We start from the raw sequence: 12526 nt of genomic DNA, 5'->3' as shown, positions 1-12526 counted from the left end.
GAGTATTTTTTATGTTCATTGCACATTTATAAAACAAACTAGATAGCTAGCACATAACAGTCTGTAGCTAAAATGCTGTTGGTGGACAAGGAGATCGTCTATCCTTTCGGTCTCAGGCTGACAGTATAGACACAGCGTGCCAGGCAGGATAGACACACCGTGCCAGACAGAGCGAGGGCAGGAGTCTGACAGAAGGAATCTGCTTCCTGTTATAATGAGCACATCACAGAACTCTTACTTACAGGGTTCAATTCCCCCCTCTCTCTTCCGCGCTCATCCCCCTCCTCCCACTAAACTGGGTCAAATCATTCAGTGGTAGCTCAGCTCAGCCACCATGCGTCAAGTGTCAGAAACTGTCTGCTCAAAATCACACAGCTCTGGGGAGGTTCAGGGCTGTTTTTACTGCCAACACACACCACAGACATGAATCTGAATAAAACCCAATGCATCAGAATACGGTTGAGATTAATTCATCAGCACGACATCATATAGACTGGGATTACTAGGTATGGGTAAAACCTTAACAAAGACAGCGGGAAAAGGAGAGAAGCCTACCATACAGGGACAATCAGTCAACAACAGAGAAACACTAACTGCCCTTTCTTTCCTTGTCCTGCAGTTATTCTATCGCTTTTTATTTCTCTCCATCTAACCCGAGTAGCTACCTCTCATACCTCACTCAACATGTCCCCCTCCTCTCTCTCTCTCTCCCCATTTCTCACCCCCCCATTCCTTTTCCTTAAATCGGTAGGATACTCACCTCCCTCCCTGCAGTCTCTGTGTCCTGATCATCCCTGCATCGCTGTAGAGACCATCTTTACGTGGCAGAAACACACACACTCAACAATCAACACACCCCCACGGCTCACTGTCACTAGCCAGCCCCCCTTCTCTAACACACAAACTCTCTCGCTGTTCCTTAGTAACAGCAGAATTGGAGCCACCCTCATTCTTCCCCCTCCAGTCCCCTCCCTCCCTTTAAAATATATATATATATATATATATATATATATATATTTTTTTTTTAATTGCTCGCTCTGCAGTGGAGGAATAAATATTTTAGCTACAAATGAAGTGTGGCTCTTCTGAGTTCTCCTCCCCCTGCTTGCAATATGTAACAGAGAACTGTGTGTGCAAATATGAATTTATGAAACACTGTCTCCACACATCATTTATTACTTAAAAGGCAAATGGCTCTCATAACTTGCCATACACTTGTTCCTAAACCATACAGTATACATAATTGTATACTGCAATATGCACACACAAAGAACATATGGTCTCCTATGGCTGCCACCGCTCAAATGTATATTTACCCAAACAAGTAGTGCTGTAAATTACACGGTGTGAGAGCTGCTTCACTGACAATTCACTAGCAGCCAGAGTCCCTCCCCACTCACTAGAGGCTGCTGGGTAATGGAGTCCTGGCCAGGTCTGTGTGACTACTCATACTGAGGGAAACTGAGAAAAGGGCTGGTGTGTGTGTATACAGTTGAAGTCGGAAGTTTACATTCACTTAGGTTGGAGTCATTAAAACACATTTTTCAACCACTCCACAAATTTCTTGTTAACAAACTGTAGTTTTGGCAAGTCGGTTAGGACATCTACTTTGAGAATGACACAAGTCATTTTTCCAACAATTGTTCACAGACAGATTATTTCACAGTATCACAATTCCAGTGGGTTAGAAGTTTACATACACTAAGTTGCCTGTGCCTTTAAACTGCTTGGAAAATTCCAGAAAATTATGTCATGGCTTTAGAAGCTTCTGACAGACTAATTGACATAATTTGAGTCAATTGGAGGTGTACCTGTGGATGTATTTCAAAGCCTACCTTCAAACTCAGTGCATCTTTACTCAGCTAAGACCTCAGATAAAAAATTGTAGACCTCCACAAGTCTGGTTCATCCTTGGGAGCATTTTCCAAACGCCTTAAGGTACCACGTTCATCTGTACAAACATTAGTACGCAAGTAAACACCATGGAACCACGCAGCCGTCATACCGCTCAGGAAGGAGAAGCGTTCTGTCTCCGAGAGATGAACGTACTTTGGTGTGAAAAGTGCAAATCAATCCCAGAACAACAGCAAAAGGATCTTGTGAAGATGCTGGAGGAAACAGGTGCAAAAGTATCTATATCCACAGTAAATAGAGTCCTATATCGATATAACCTGAAAGGCCGCTCAGCAGGAAGAAGCCACTGCTCCAAAACCACCATAAAAAAAGCCAGACTACGGTTTGCAACTGCACATGGGGACAAAGATCGTAATTTTTGGAGAAATTTCCTCCGGTCTGATGGAACAAAAATATAACTATTTGTCCATAATGACCATCGTTATGTTTGGAGGAAAAAGGGGGAGGCTTGCAAGCCGAAGAACCCCATCCTAACCGTGAATCACGGGGGTGGCAGCATCATGTTGTGGGGGTGCTTTTCTGCAGGAGGAACTGGTGCACTTTACAAAATAGATTGCATCATGAGGATGGAAAATTATGTGGATATATTGAAGCAACATCAAGACATCAGTCAGGAAGTTAAAGCTTGGTCGCAAATGGGTCTTCCAAATGGACAATGACCCCAAGCACACTTCCAAAGCTGTGGCAAAATGGCTTAAGGATAACAAAGTCAAGGTATTGGAGTGGCCATCAAAAAGCCCTGATCTCAATCCGATAGAAAATTTGTGGGCAGAAGTGAAAATGTGTGTGCGTGCGTGCAAAGAGACCTACAAACCTGTCTCAGTTACACCACCACTGACAGGAGGAATGGGCCAAAATTCACCCAACGTATTGTGGGAAGGCTACCCGAAACGTTTGACCCAAGTTAAAACAATTTAAAGGCAATGCTACCAAATTCTAATTGAGTGTATGTACCACTGGTAATGTGATGAAAGAAATAAAAGCTGAAATAAATCCCTCTACTATTATTCTGACATTTCACAATCTTAGAATAAAGTGGTGATCCTAACTGACCTAAGACAGGGAATTTTTTACTAGGATTAAATGTCAGGAATTGTGAAAAACTGAGTTGAAATGTAATTTGGCTAAGGTGCATGTAAACTTCCGACTTCAACTGCATATACAGAGAAACTAGCAGACACACACAGGTGTTCTCAGGGTAGTCACTGTTCCTCAGGAAATTATAGATGAAACACACTACACCCTGGCTCAGGTACCCCGGCTTCATGAGCTACGAGAGCACAACGGTAAGACGTGAACACATCTCCAGGGAATTATTATTATCATAACACTATCAAGTTCCTGGTGTAGTTTGTCCTTTACTAATTAATCATGTGGCAGATGTTGAATGTAGAGGACATCAGATGAGTGACCATGAGAGGACAGCACAGTGACCATGCTCCCTCTGAAATACCTTAGCGTTCCCTCAAAGTCTTAGTTGTGTAACCAAAGCGTTGTTTAGGGATTTACAGGGACAAATGTCAAAGGAGGGTGATTCAGAGAGGCCCTCCCTATGACCAGGAGGAATGGGGTTAGGGTTGAGAGAGAATGGGTGGGGTGAGGTAAAGGTAGGTCTGGGCAGTATACAGTATTTTACAATATACCAGTATTGATGCACAGTATTGTGTTTTTACTTTACCTTCTATAACGTATTTGAATGTTTGGTTTGTTAAAGGTGATACGCCATTTTTACAGTTTACTTTGCTTCTTCATCCCTGTTTGAACTCTCTACATGCTGCTTTTCACACAGACCTAACCCTGCCCTGTAACTAAAGGAACACGTTTGTTGTTCCTCGACCACGAGACACTGCAAGATCAATGCAGCACAAACTCAATTTTATTGGTCACATATACGTGTTTAGCAGATGTTATTGCGGGTGTAAGCAAAATGCTTGCCTGCAAAGTTTCCTAAGAGCTAGAAGCGAGGCAGCCCTCGCTTCTTGCTCTAAATCGCAAGTCAAATCAGATTGTTTGCCTATATCGTGCAGACCTACATGGCAGTGTGGAAATGATTTCAAATGAGTGCAGAAAATGCAGATATTGATGAAAACGCATTTCTTTTGGGGGAGGGGGGGGGGGGGGGGGATTGAAGTGGAATTGAACAGTATAAAACAATGAGAACGGAGAAAGACCCATTTAAAATCACTTAGAATGTATGTGTTGCCACCCTAGGGTCACACACTATTCATAAAGAAAATACATAATTTATTATTCAAAAACATTAAATACTGTCAAACCAACCATTGTCTTTTTCTACCGTGATACGAAATGTGTCATTGGGCCGACAGCCAGAATCACAGCATTGTGAGGGATTGAAGCCCACTTTATCCCAAACACACAGAGCAGAGATAGTGAGGCTGTCCTCAGATTAACAACATGGTTACATAAATGATGATCTGAATCCGTTTCCCCGGAATGCAGGGACACTCCGGCCCACTTTAGCATCAGCACGCATTCTGCCATTACTCATTTCTCATACCACCAATAGCTATATAGTCAGCAGGTTAGGAGGGGATTTGACTGGGCTTGGGGGAAGATGGGTGAAAATAAGAAGGACAGGAGGGGGGAAAAACTTAAAAGAATAAGGGAGGCTGTCCGAGGGAGGGAAAAGGAGAGAGATGGAGAACAGGAAAATCTATTTGGCTGTACAAACCCAAGTGAGCGGGTGGGGAGGTAGGAATGGGCGACGGTCATCACATTACTCACTAATGTGAACCTCAAGGTAATCAATGGTGAACTGCCAAGGTCCATAATCACCCACAAACAACCACACACATTCCTTCAATAGCTCAGAAAGGTTAAGACTGCTGGAGCAGCGCTTAGATTATCTCTCCAACTTGGTCACACAAGCACATAATTACTTAAATATTAAACCAACATGGTGCTGCATCTCATTAAAAACGATTTCAACATAATCTTTCACATTTTTGGCCAATTTCATGATATCCAATTGGTGCTGCAACTCCCGTATGGACTTGGGAGAGGCGAAGGTCAAGAGCCATGCTTCCTCTGAAATATGACCCGTCAAGCCGCGCTGCATCTTGACACACTGCTCGCTTAATCCGGAAGCCAGCCACACCAATGTGTTGAAGGAAACACTGTATAACTGGTGACCGTGTCAGCGTGCATGTGCCCGGCCTGCCACAGGAGTCGCTAGAGAGCGATGGGACAAGGGCATCCCAGCCGGCCAATCCCTCACTTAAACCGGACAACGCTGGGCCAATTGTGCTCAGTCTCATGGATCTCCCGGTTGCGGCTGGCTGTGGCACAGCCCTGGATCGGACCCGGGTCTGTCGTGACGCCTCAAGCACTAAGATGCAGTCCCTTAGACCGCTGCGCCACTCGGGAGGCCCCAAACCTTGGACTTCTGTACCACAATATTTATGATTGGTACTTCATTAACTAGATTGGTGCCTTATCCGTGTCTGTAATCCCATGCCAGTCTCAAACATACCTGTGCCTACATGCTGGTTTGCACATGTAGGTGCTCTCCCCTCCCTCCTGTTCTGTTTAGCATGCCCTCCCTCTATCCCCATCTTCCCCTCCTCTCACCTGCAATCGTTTTCTGCTGTCCGGCACATTCTCCAGGCTGCCTTCTCCGCATCCCAGCCTGCCCTGGCTGCAGCGCAGCTCCCCGTCACCACCATGTTTGCCTGTGAAGTTGCAGCCTGCAGCCATCCTGTCTACAACAGGAGCCCTCTGCCTCTTATCCTGAGAGAGGGCTACAGTCATCCCCCTCTCCTTCTCCCTTGGCCCCACACCCCCTCCAAGACCTCCAGGCCCGGGGTCCCTTGACCTGCCTCCCTCCCCTAGTGGAGGGGCCTTGTCCCCAGGCAGCGTGGCCCCATCTCTAGCCACTTTATCGCCGGGCTCCAGGGCCTTGTGTCGGCTCTTAAAGAGGCTGTGGATACTCAGTACCACCAGAGTGCACAGCACGTACATGATCTCGTCCGTCCGTGGAGACGGGCAGGTTGGTTCGCTCTGTTCTCACCCTTGTTTGAACGGGACAGGAACTGTTAAAGTTCCACAGGTTGTTATGATAGCTTATGAGCTGTTATGGAGGGGTTCCATGGTTGAGGTCTAGGTGTGAATGGCAGTCAGAGCTCCAGGCGTATCTTCTGTGGTCTGGTCATAGTTGTCATCAGTTGGAGAGCTGAAGACTGAGTGCGAGAGATGGCAACAAGTGTGTCCACAGCGAGAACAGTTCCAAAGTTCTATCCTGGACTATAGTGTCTGTACTCTGCAATCTGTACTGCAGCCAAGTTCAAAGACGAAAAGACTACAAATATCCAGTCTACTCTCCTCTTTTACAGTATTCACCACAATACACAACGCCGGTGCTCTTCAGAGGGCGAGAGAGGTTCCAGTAGGGAGTCTCACTTTCTCTCCTCTGTGTGTGTGTGTTGATCCCCTAAATCTCATCAACTGTCTGATAATCCCCAAGTCTGTTCTCTGGTCAGCAGACACAGACGGACGAGAGGTGATTGAGTGTGATCCTCAGATACACACGGTCACACACACACCTGCTTTTATATCTCACCTGTGTCACCTCTGTCCCTGTGCCTCTACTAGTCCCTCCCACAGAACTACACACACACACACACACACACCTTTACAGTTCCTCAGAACAAGAATGAGGTTTTGGACTCTGTCCTGTAGTAAAGGTGATTGCTGTCCTTCTGCCAAGCCGGTGGAGCTCAGGTAACCCAAACCTCTAGAAGCAGACGGCTGGCTAAGTACCTCCAGGTAACTACAGACACACCACGTCCATCAACCATACACAGAAACTAGTAGATATTAAATCTACACCCAAGCAGATAACTCACTAAACCTTCACACATGCACTTAAATCCTTACAAAACACACACAAACCCTAAACCGTTGCAAACTTCGAACGGTGTAGGAATGTCTCGGATGTTGATTCATCCTCCTCTGCCCTGCTAATTTATGTTTACAGTCCAGTCCAGGATGGTGTAAAGAAGTTTCTCATTAAATGATTAACAGGTCCAAAGTAATGCCTCTCCCCTTTCCCTCTTCCTGCTGCGAACAGCCGGGGGACTGTCCAGTCCTCCCTGAAAAGTCCCTGGACAGAGAGAGGGGCGATATCTACACCCCTTCACTTGTTCAGTCGCTCTCCATCTCCCGCTCCACTCATGCACAGAGTTTACGGTCCTATCATGTGCGGTTCTGCAACTCTCCAGAAAGAGAGAGAAAGTATCTTCATCCACTCTCGCTCTCACCCTCCCTTCCTGTGTTCTGTCCATCTGTCGCTGTGGGATAAGCACTGGAATGGGACAGAGCCGGCCATGCGCTGGTGATGTAACACATAATACACTATTGATATGGATGTATCTAAAAAAGCAAAACCAACGCGGAGTGCGGAAAGAGTAAAACATATTTTTTTAAAGCTTCCCACCTTCGTCCGTTAGGAGTTCCACCATATCAATTCAAACTGATCTCTGGGCTCTGAGGGGCGACCTCGTTAGTTGGTGTCCTGTATGCCTGACCGTCTTCCTGGTACGTGACAACCCTGCACGGTAACGCCATGACAACCGTGCAGCTATGGAACCAGGCCACAATGGGAACTGACAGTGTCGATCACGTCGGTTGAATCGTGATGAGAGGTCCACGGCAGTCAGCGAGGTCACTTTGTGCCCAGCGGTCCTGGTCATTCACAGTTCTGGTTCATTGTTCTGTGACATACTGTAAACATGGAGTGATTAGCCTAACTTGGTCCTATGGGGCCAAAGGTGAAGTGGTCACTTTTAGGATCCTAACGAAGGGGACGGGAAGGAACAGGGCACACACACACTTTGGGAGGGGACCCCAGAACGGAGGCTGGCTATGATGAGCTACTACACACAATGAATAAGACACTATGACTGAATGAATCCCAAACTGCTCAGACCAGTGACCCAAACTAGTTGTGACCCACCAAGTCATCGTGGTCTCAGGGTAAACAATTTTCTGTTTGTAAATCCGTTACACTCCATTTAGTACGCCACATTATACTTCTTTCTCTGAGACAAGGTTGCTTGTTGCACCATAACAAAGGAGGATTATGGGGAGAATTTATGTTGGTGGTCAGGGAAATTTACATAGCAGGTTAGCTGAATTGGGTTAAGTTAAGAACAAGGGTTAGCTAAAATGTAAGTTGTCCCGGACGCGTCCTCACAACTTCTGGATTGCTAGACCGACCCATTCGCCCCGACCAAATAGGAATTAGACCAAATATTATGCTAAAATGTGTTCCAACAGACCATTTGGGTAACACAATCTACCCACACACTTTTGGCCCAAATTACCAGCACTATCGTGGGATAAATGGCACTTTCAGCGACCGATGACAATACATGGCACGTGACAGGCCAGCTGAGAAACCACAGGAAGTGACCTGATTAGCAAAAACGGAATGGTTAAGAATTTCACCACCACATTTATTTATTTCACCTTCGAGAAAAAGTTCTCATTTACAATTGCGACCTGGCCAAGATAAAGCAAAGCAGTTCGACACGAACAACAGAGTTACACATGGAGTAAAAACAAACAGTCAATAGTACAGTAGAAAAATGAGTCTATTTATAATGTGAGCAAATGAGGTGAGATAAGGGAGGTAAAGGCAAAAAAAGGACATGGTGGCGAAGTAAATACAATATAGCAAGTAAAAAAATTAAAAATTAAAATAAACACTGGAATGGTAGATTTGCAGTGGAAGAATGTGCAAAGTAGAGAGAAATAATGGGGGTGCAAAGGAGCAAAATAAATAAATAAATACATACAGTAGGGGGAGAGGTAGTTGTTTGGGCTAAATTATAGATGGGCTAATTACAGGTGCAGTAATCTGTGAGCTGCTCTAACAGCTGGTGCTTAAAGCTAGTGAGGGGGATAAGTGTTTCCAGTTTCAGAGATTTTTGCAGTTCGTTCCAGTCATTGGCAGCAGAGAACGGCCAAAGTAAGAATTGGTTTTGGGGGTTACCAGAGAGATATACCTGCTGGAGCGCGTGCTACGGGCAGGTGCTGCTATTGTGACCAGCGAGGTGAGATAAGGGGGGACTTTACCTAGCAGGGTCTTGAAGATGACCTGGAGCCAGTGGGTTTGGCGACGAGTATGAAGCAAGGGCGTACAGGTCGCAGTGGTGGGTAGTATATGGGGCTTTGGTGACAAAACGGATGGCACTGTGATAGACTGCATCCAATTTATTGAGTAGGGTATTGGAGGCTATTTTGTAAATGAAGTCGCCGAAGTCGAGGATCGGTAGGATGGTCAGTTTTACAAGGGCATGTTTGCACAGCATGAGTGAAGGAGGCTTTGTTGCGAAATAGGAAGCCAATTCTAGATTTAACTTTGGATTGGAGATGTTTGATGTGAGTCTGGAAGGAGAGTTTACAGTCTAACCAGACAACTTGGTATTTGTAGTTATTCTAAGACCAAACTGTATTCTAAGACAGAACCGTCCAGAGTAGTGATGTTGGACGGGTGGGCAGGTGCAGGCAGCGATCGGTTGAAGAGCATGCATTTAATTTTACTTGTATTTAAGAGCAATTGGAGGCCACGGAAGGAGAGTTGTATGGCATTGAAGCTCGTCTGGAGGGCTGTTAACACAGTGTCCAAAGAAGGGCCAGAAGTATACAGAATGGTGTTGTCTGCGTAGAGGTGGATCAGAGACTCACCAGCAGCAAGAGTGACATCATTGATGTATACAGAGAAGAGAGATGGTCCAAGAATTGAACCCTGTGGCACCCCTATAGAGACTGCCAGAGGCCCGGACAACAGGCCCTCCGATTTGACACACTGAACTCTATCAGAGAAATAGTTAGTGAACCAGGCGAGGCAATCATTTCAGAAAACAAGGCTATCGAGTCTGCCGATGAGGATGTGGTGATTGGCAGAGTTGAAAGCCTTGGCCAGGTCAATGAATACAGCTGCACAGTATTGTTTCTTATCAATGGCGGTTAAGATATCGTTTAGAATCTTGAGCGTGGCTGAGGCGCACCCATGACTAGCTCCGAAACCAGATTGCATAGCGGAGAAGGTATGGTGGGATTCGAAATGGTCGGTAATCTGTTTGTTGACTTGGCTTTCGAAGACTTTAGAAAGGCAGGGTAGGATATATATAGGTCTGTAGAAGTTTGGGTCAAGAGTGTCACCCCCCCTTTGAAGAGGGGGATGACCGCAGCTGCTTTCCAATCTTTGGGAATCGCAGACGACACGAAAGAGAGGTTGAACAGGCTAGTTAATAGGGGTTGCAACAATTTCGGCAGATAATTTTAGAAAGGGTCCAGATTGTCTAGCCCGGCTGATTTGTAGGGGTCCGGATTATGCAGCTCTTTCAGAACATCAGCTGACTGGATTTGGGAGAAGGAGAAATGGGGAAGGCTTGGGCCAGTTGCTGTGGGATGTGCGGTGCTGTTGACCGGGGTAGGAGTAGCCAGGTGGAAAGCATGGCCAGCCGAAGAAAAATGCTTATTGAAATTCTCAATTATAGTGGATTTATCAGTAGTGACAGTGTTTCCTATCCTCAGTGCAGTGGGCAGCTGGGAGGAGGTATTCTTATTCTCCAAGGACTTTACAGTGTCCCATAACTTTTTTGAGTTTGTGTTGCAGGAAGCAAATTTCTGCTTGAAAAAGCTAGCCTTGGCTTTTCTAACTGCCTGTGTGTATTGGTTTCTAGCTTCCCCGAAAAGTTGCATATCACGGGGGCTGTTTGATGCTAATGCAGAACGCCATAGGATGTTTAGTGTTGGTTAAGGGCAGTCAGGTCTGGAGAGAACCAGGGGCTATACCTGTTCCTGGTTCTAAATGTCTTGAATGGGGCATGCTTATTTAAGATGGTGAGGAAGGCATTTTAAAAAAATAACCAGGCATCCTCTACTGACGGGATGAGGTCAATGTCCTTCCAGGATATCACGGCCAGGTCGATTAGAAAGGCCTGCTCGCTGAAGTGTTTCAGGGAGCGTTTGACAGTGATGAGTGGAGGTCGTTTGACCGCTGACCCATTACAGATGCAGGCAATGAGGCAGTGATCGCTGAGATCTTGGTTGAAAACAGCAGAGGTGTATTTAGAGGGCAAGTTGGTTAGGATGATATCTATGAGGGTGCCCATGTTTACGGCTTTGGGGTGGTACCTGGTAGGTTCACTGAGAATTTGTGTGAGATTGAGGGCATCAAGTTTAGATTGTAAATGGCTGGGGTGTTTAGCATGTTCCAGTTTAGGTCGCCTAGCAGCACACGCTCTGAAGATAGATGGGGGGCAATCAGTTCACATATGGTGTCCTGAGCACAGCTGAGGGCAGAGGGTGGTCTATAGCAGGTGGCAACAGTGAGAGACTTGTTTTTAGAGAGGTGGATTTTTAAAAGTAGAAGTTCAAATTGTTTGGGTTACAGACCAGGACAGTAGGACAGAACTCTGCAGGCTCTCTCTGCAGTAGATTGCAACACAATCTACACAATTGGCCGTTCTATCTTGTCTGAAAATGTTGTAGTTCGGAATGGAAATTTCAGAATTTTTGGTGGTCTTCCTAAGCCAGGATTCAGACACGGCTAGAACATCTGGGTTGGCAGAGTGTGCTAAAGCAGTGAATAAAACAAGCTTAGGGAGGAGGCTTCTAATGTTAACATGCATGAAACCAAGGCTATTATGGTTACAGAAGTCATCAAAAGAGAGCGCCTCGGGAATAGGAGTGGAGCTAGGCACTGCAGGGCCTGGATTCACCTCTATATCACCAGAGGAACAGAGGAGGAGTAGGATAAGGGTACGGCTAAAAGCTATGAGAATTGGTAATTTAGATCGTCCGGAACAGAGAGTAAAAGGAGGTTTCTGGGGGCGATAAAATAGCTTCAAGGTATAATGTACAGACAAAGGTATGGTAGAATGTGAATACAGTGGAGGTAAACCTAGGTATTGAGTGATGAGAGAGATATTGTCTTCAGAAACATAATTGAAACCTGGTGATGTCATCGCATGTGTGGGTGGTGGAACTGAAAGGTTGGATAAGGTATAATTGTTAGGGCTAGAGGCTCTACAGTGAAATAAACCAATAAACACTAACCAGAACAGCAATGGACAAGGCATATATATTGACATTAAGGAGAGGCATGCTTTGTTGAGTGATCATAAGGGTCCAGTTAGTAGTGAGGTTGGTTGGGGTAACGGCGATTCAGACAGCTAGCCGGGCCATCGGTAGCAAGCTAGCGTAGGACGGTGTTCTGTTTTTAGCCACTTCGTGCGTATCCGTTAGTAGATTAGTGGGGTTCCGTGTGGTAGAGGGGTTCCATCCAATTGCCAAAATAGATATAGTAATAGTGACCCAAGAAAAATTGTCCGAGAGACCTATTCAGATAGCAGCCGATAAGACAGCTAACGATTAGCGGGCCGCAGATGGCCGTTCAGGTAACGTCGCGGAGGAGCCAGTTGGATAACTCCCTCGTGCAGATAACGTCGGTAGTACAGTCGTGAAGGCCCGGTGGTAAACGGGTCCGGATAGGTGATTGTAGCCCAGGAGTGGTTGATGGAACTCTTCAGCTGACTAGCTCCGTAATAATTTAAGTTTGCTCCGGGACCGACGTAAGCCA

General features: G+C 45.9%; 1 protein-coding gene across 15 annotated transcripts in view; it reads right to left on the bottom strand.

Annotated features, from left to right (window-relative positions):
- The window catches only part of LOC109884839 (kinesin-like protein KIFC3), a 71258-nt gene that overhangs the window by 35599 nt on the left and 23133 nt on the right, over window positions 1–12526 (bottom strand). For 3 of the 15 annotated variants that reach the window (XM_031808232.1, XM_031808234.1, XM_031808264.1), the window contains exon 1: window positions 761–889. The exons of 3 other annotated variants lie outside the window; for them this stretch is intronic. Coding sequence is in view for 6 of the 12 variants with exons in the window: in XM_031808171.1 (XP_031664031.1) it covers window positions 5506–5895 (390 nt within the window). In the remaining 6 variants the exon portion in view is untranslated. Of the gene's footprint in view, window positions 1–760; window positions 1079–5505; window positions 6877–12526 lie in introns of those variants that run through there. 9 more of the 15 variants (XM_031808171.1, XM_031808179.1, XM_031808188.1 and 6 more) reach the window with 9 other exon arrangements.

Source organism: Oncorhynchus kisutch, linkage group LG3 (genome assembly GCF_002021735.2).
Source record: "Oncorhynchus kisutch isolate 150728-3 linkage group LG3, Okis_V2, whole genome shotgun sequence".
Classification (NCBI taxonomy): domain Eukaryota; kingdom Metazoa; phylum Chordata; class Actinopteri; order Salmoniformes; family Salmonidae; genus Oncorhynchus; species Oncorhynchus kisutch.
The sequence above is the reverse complement of the archived record's forward strand: the minus strand, read 5'-3'. Positions and strand labels throughout refer to the sequence as shown.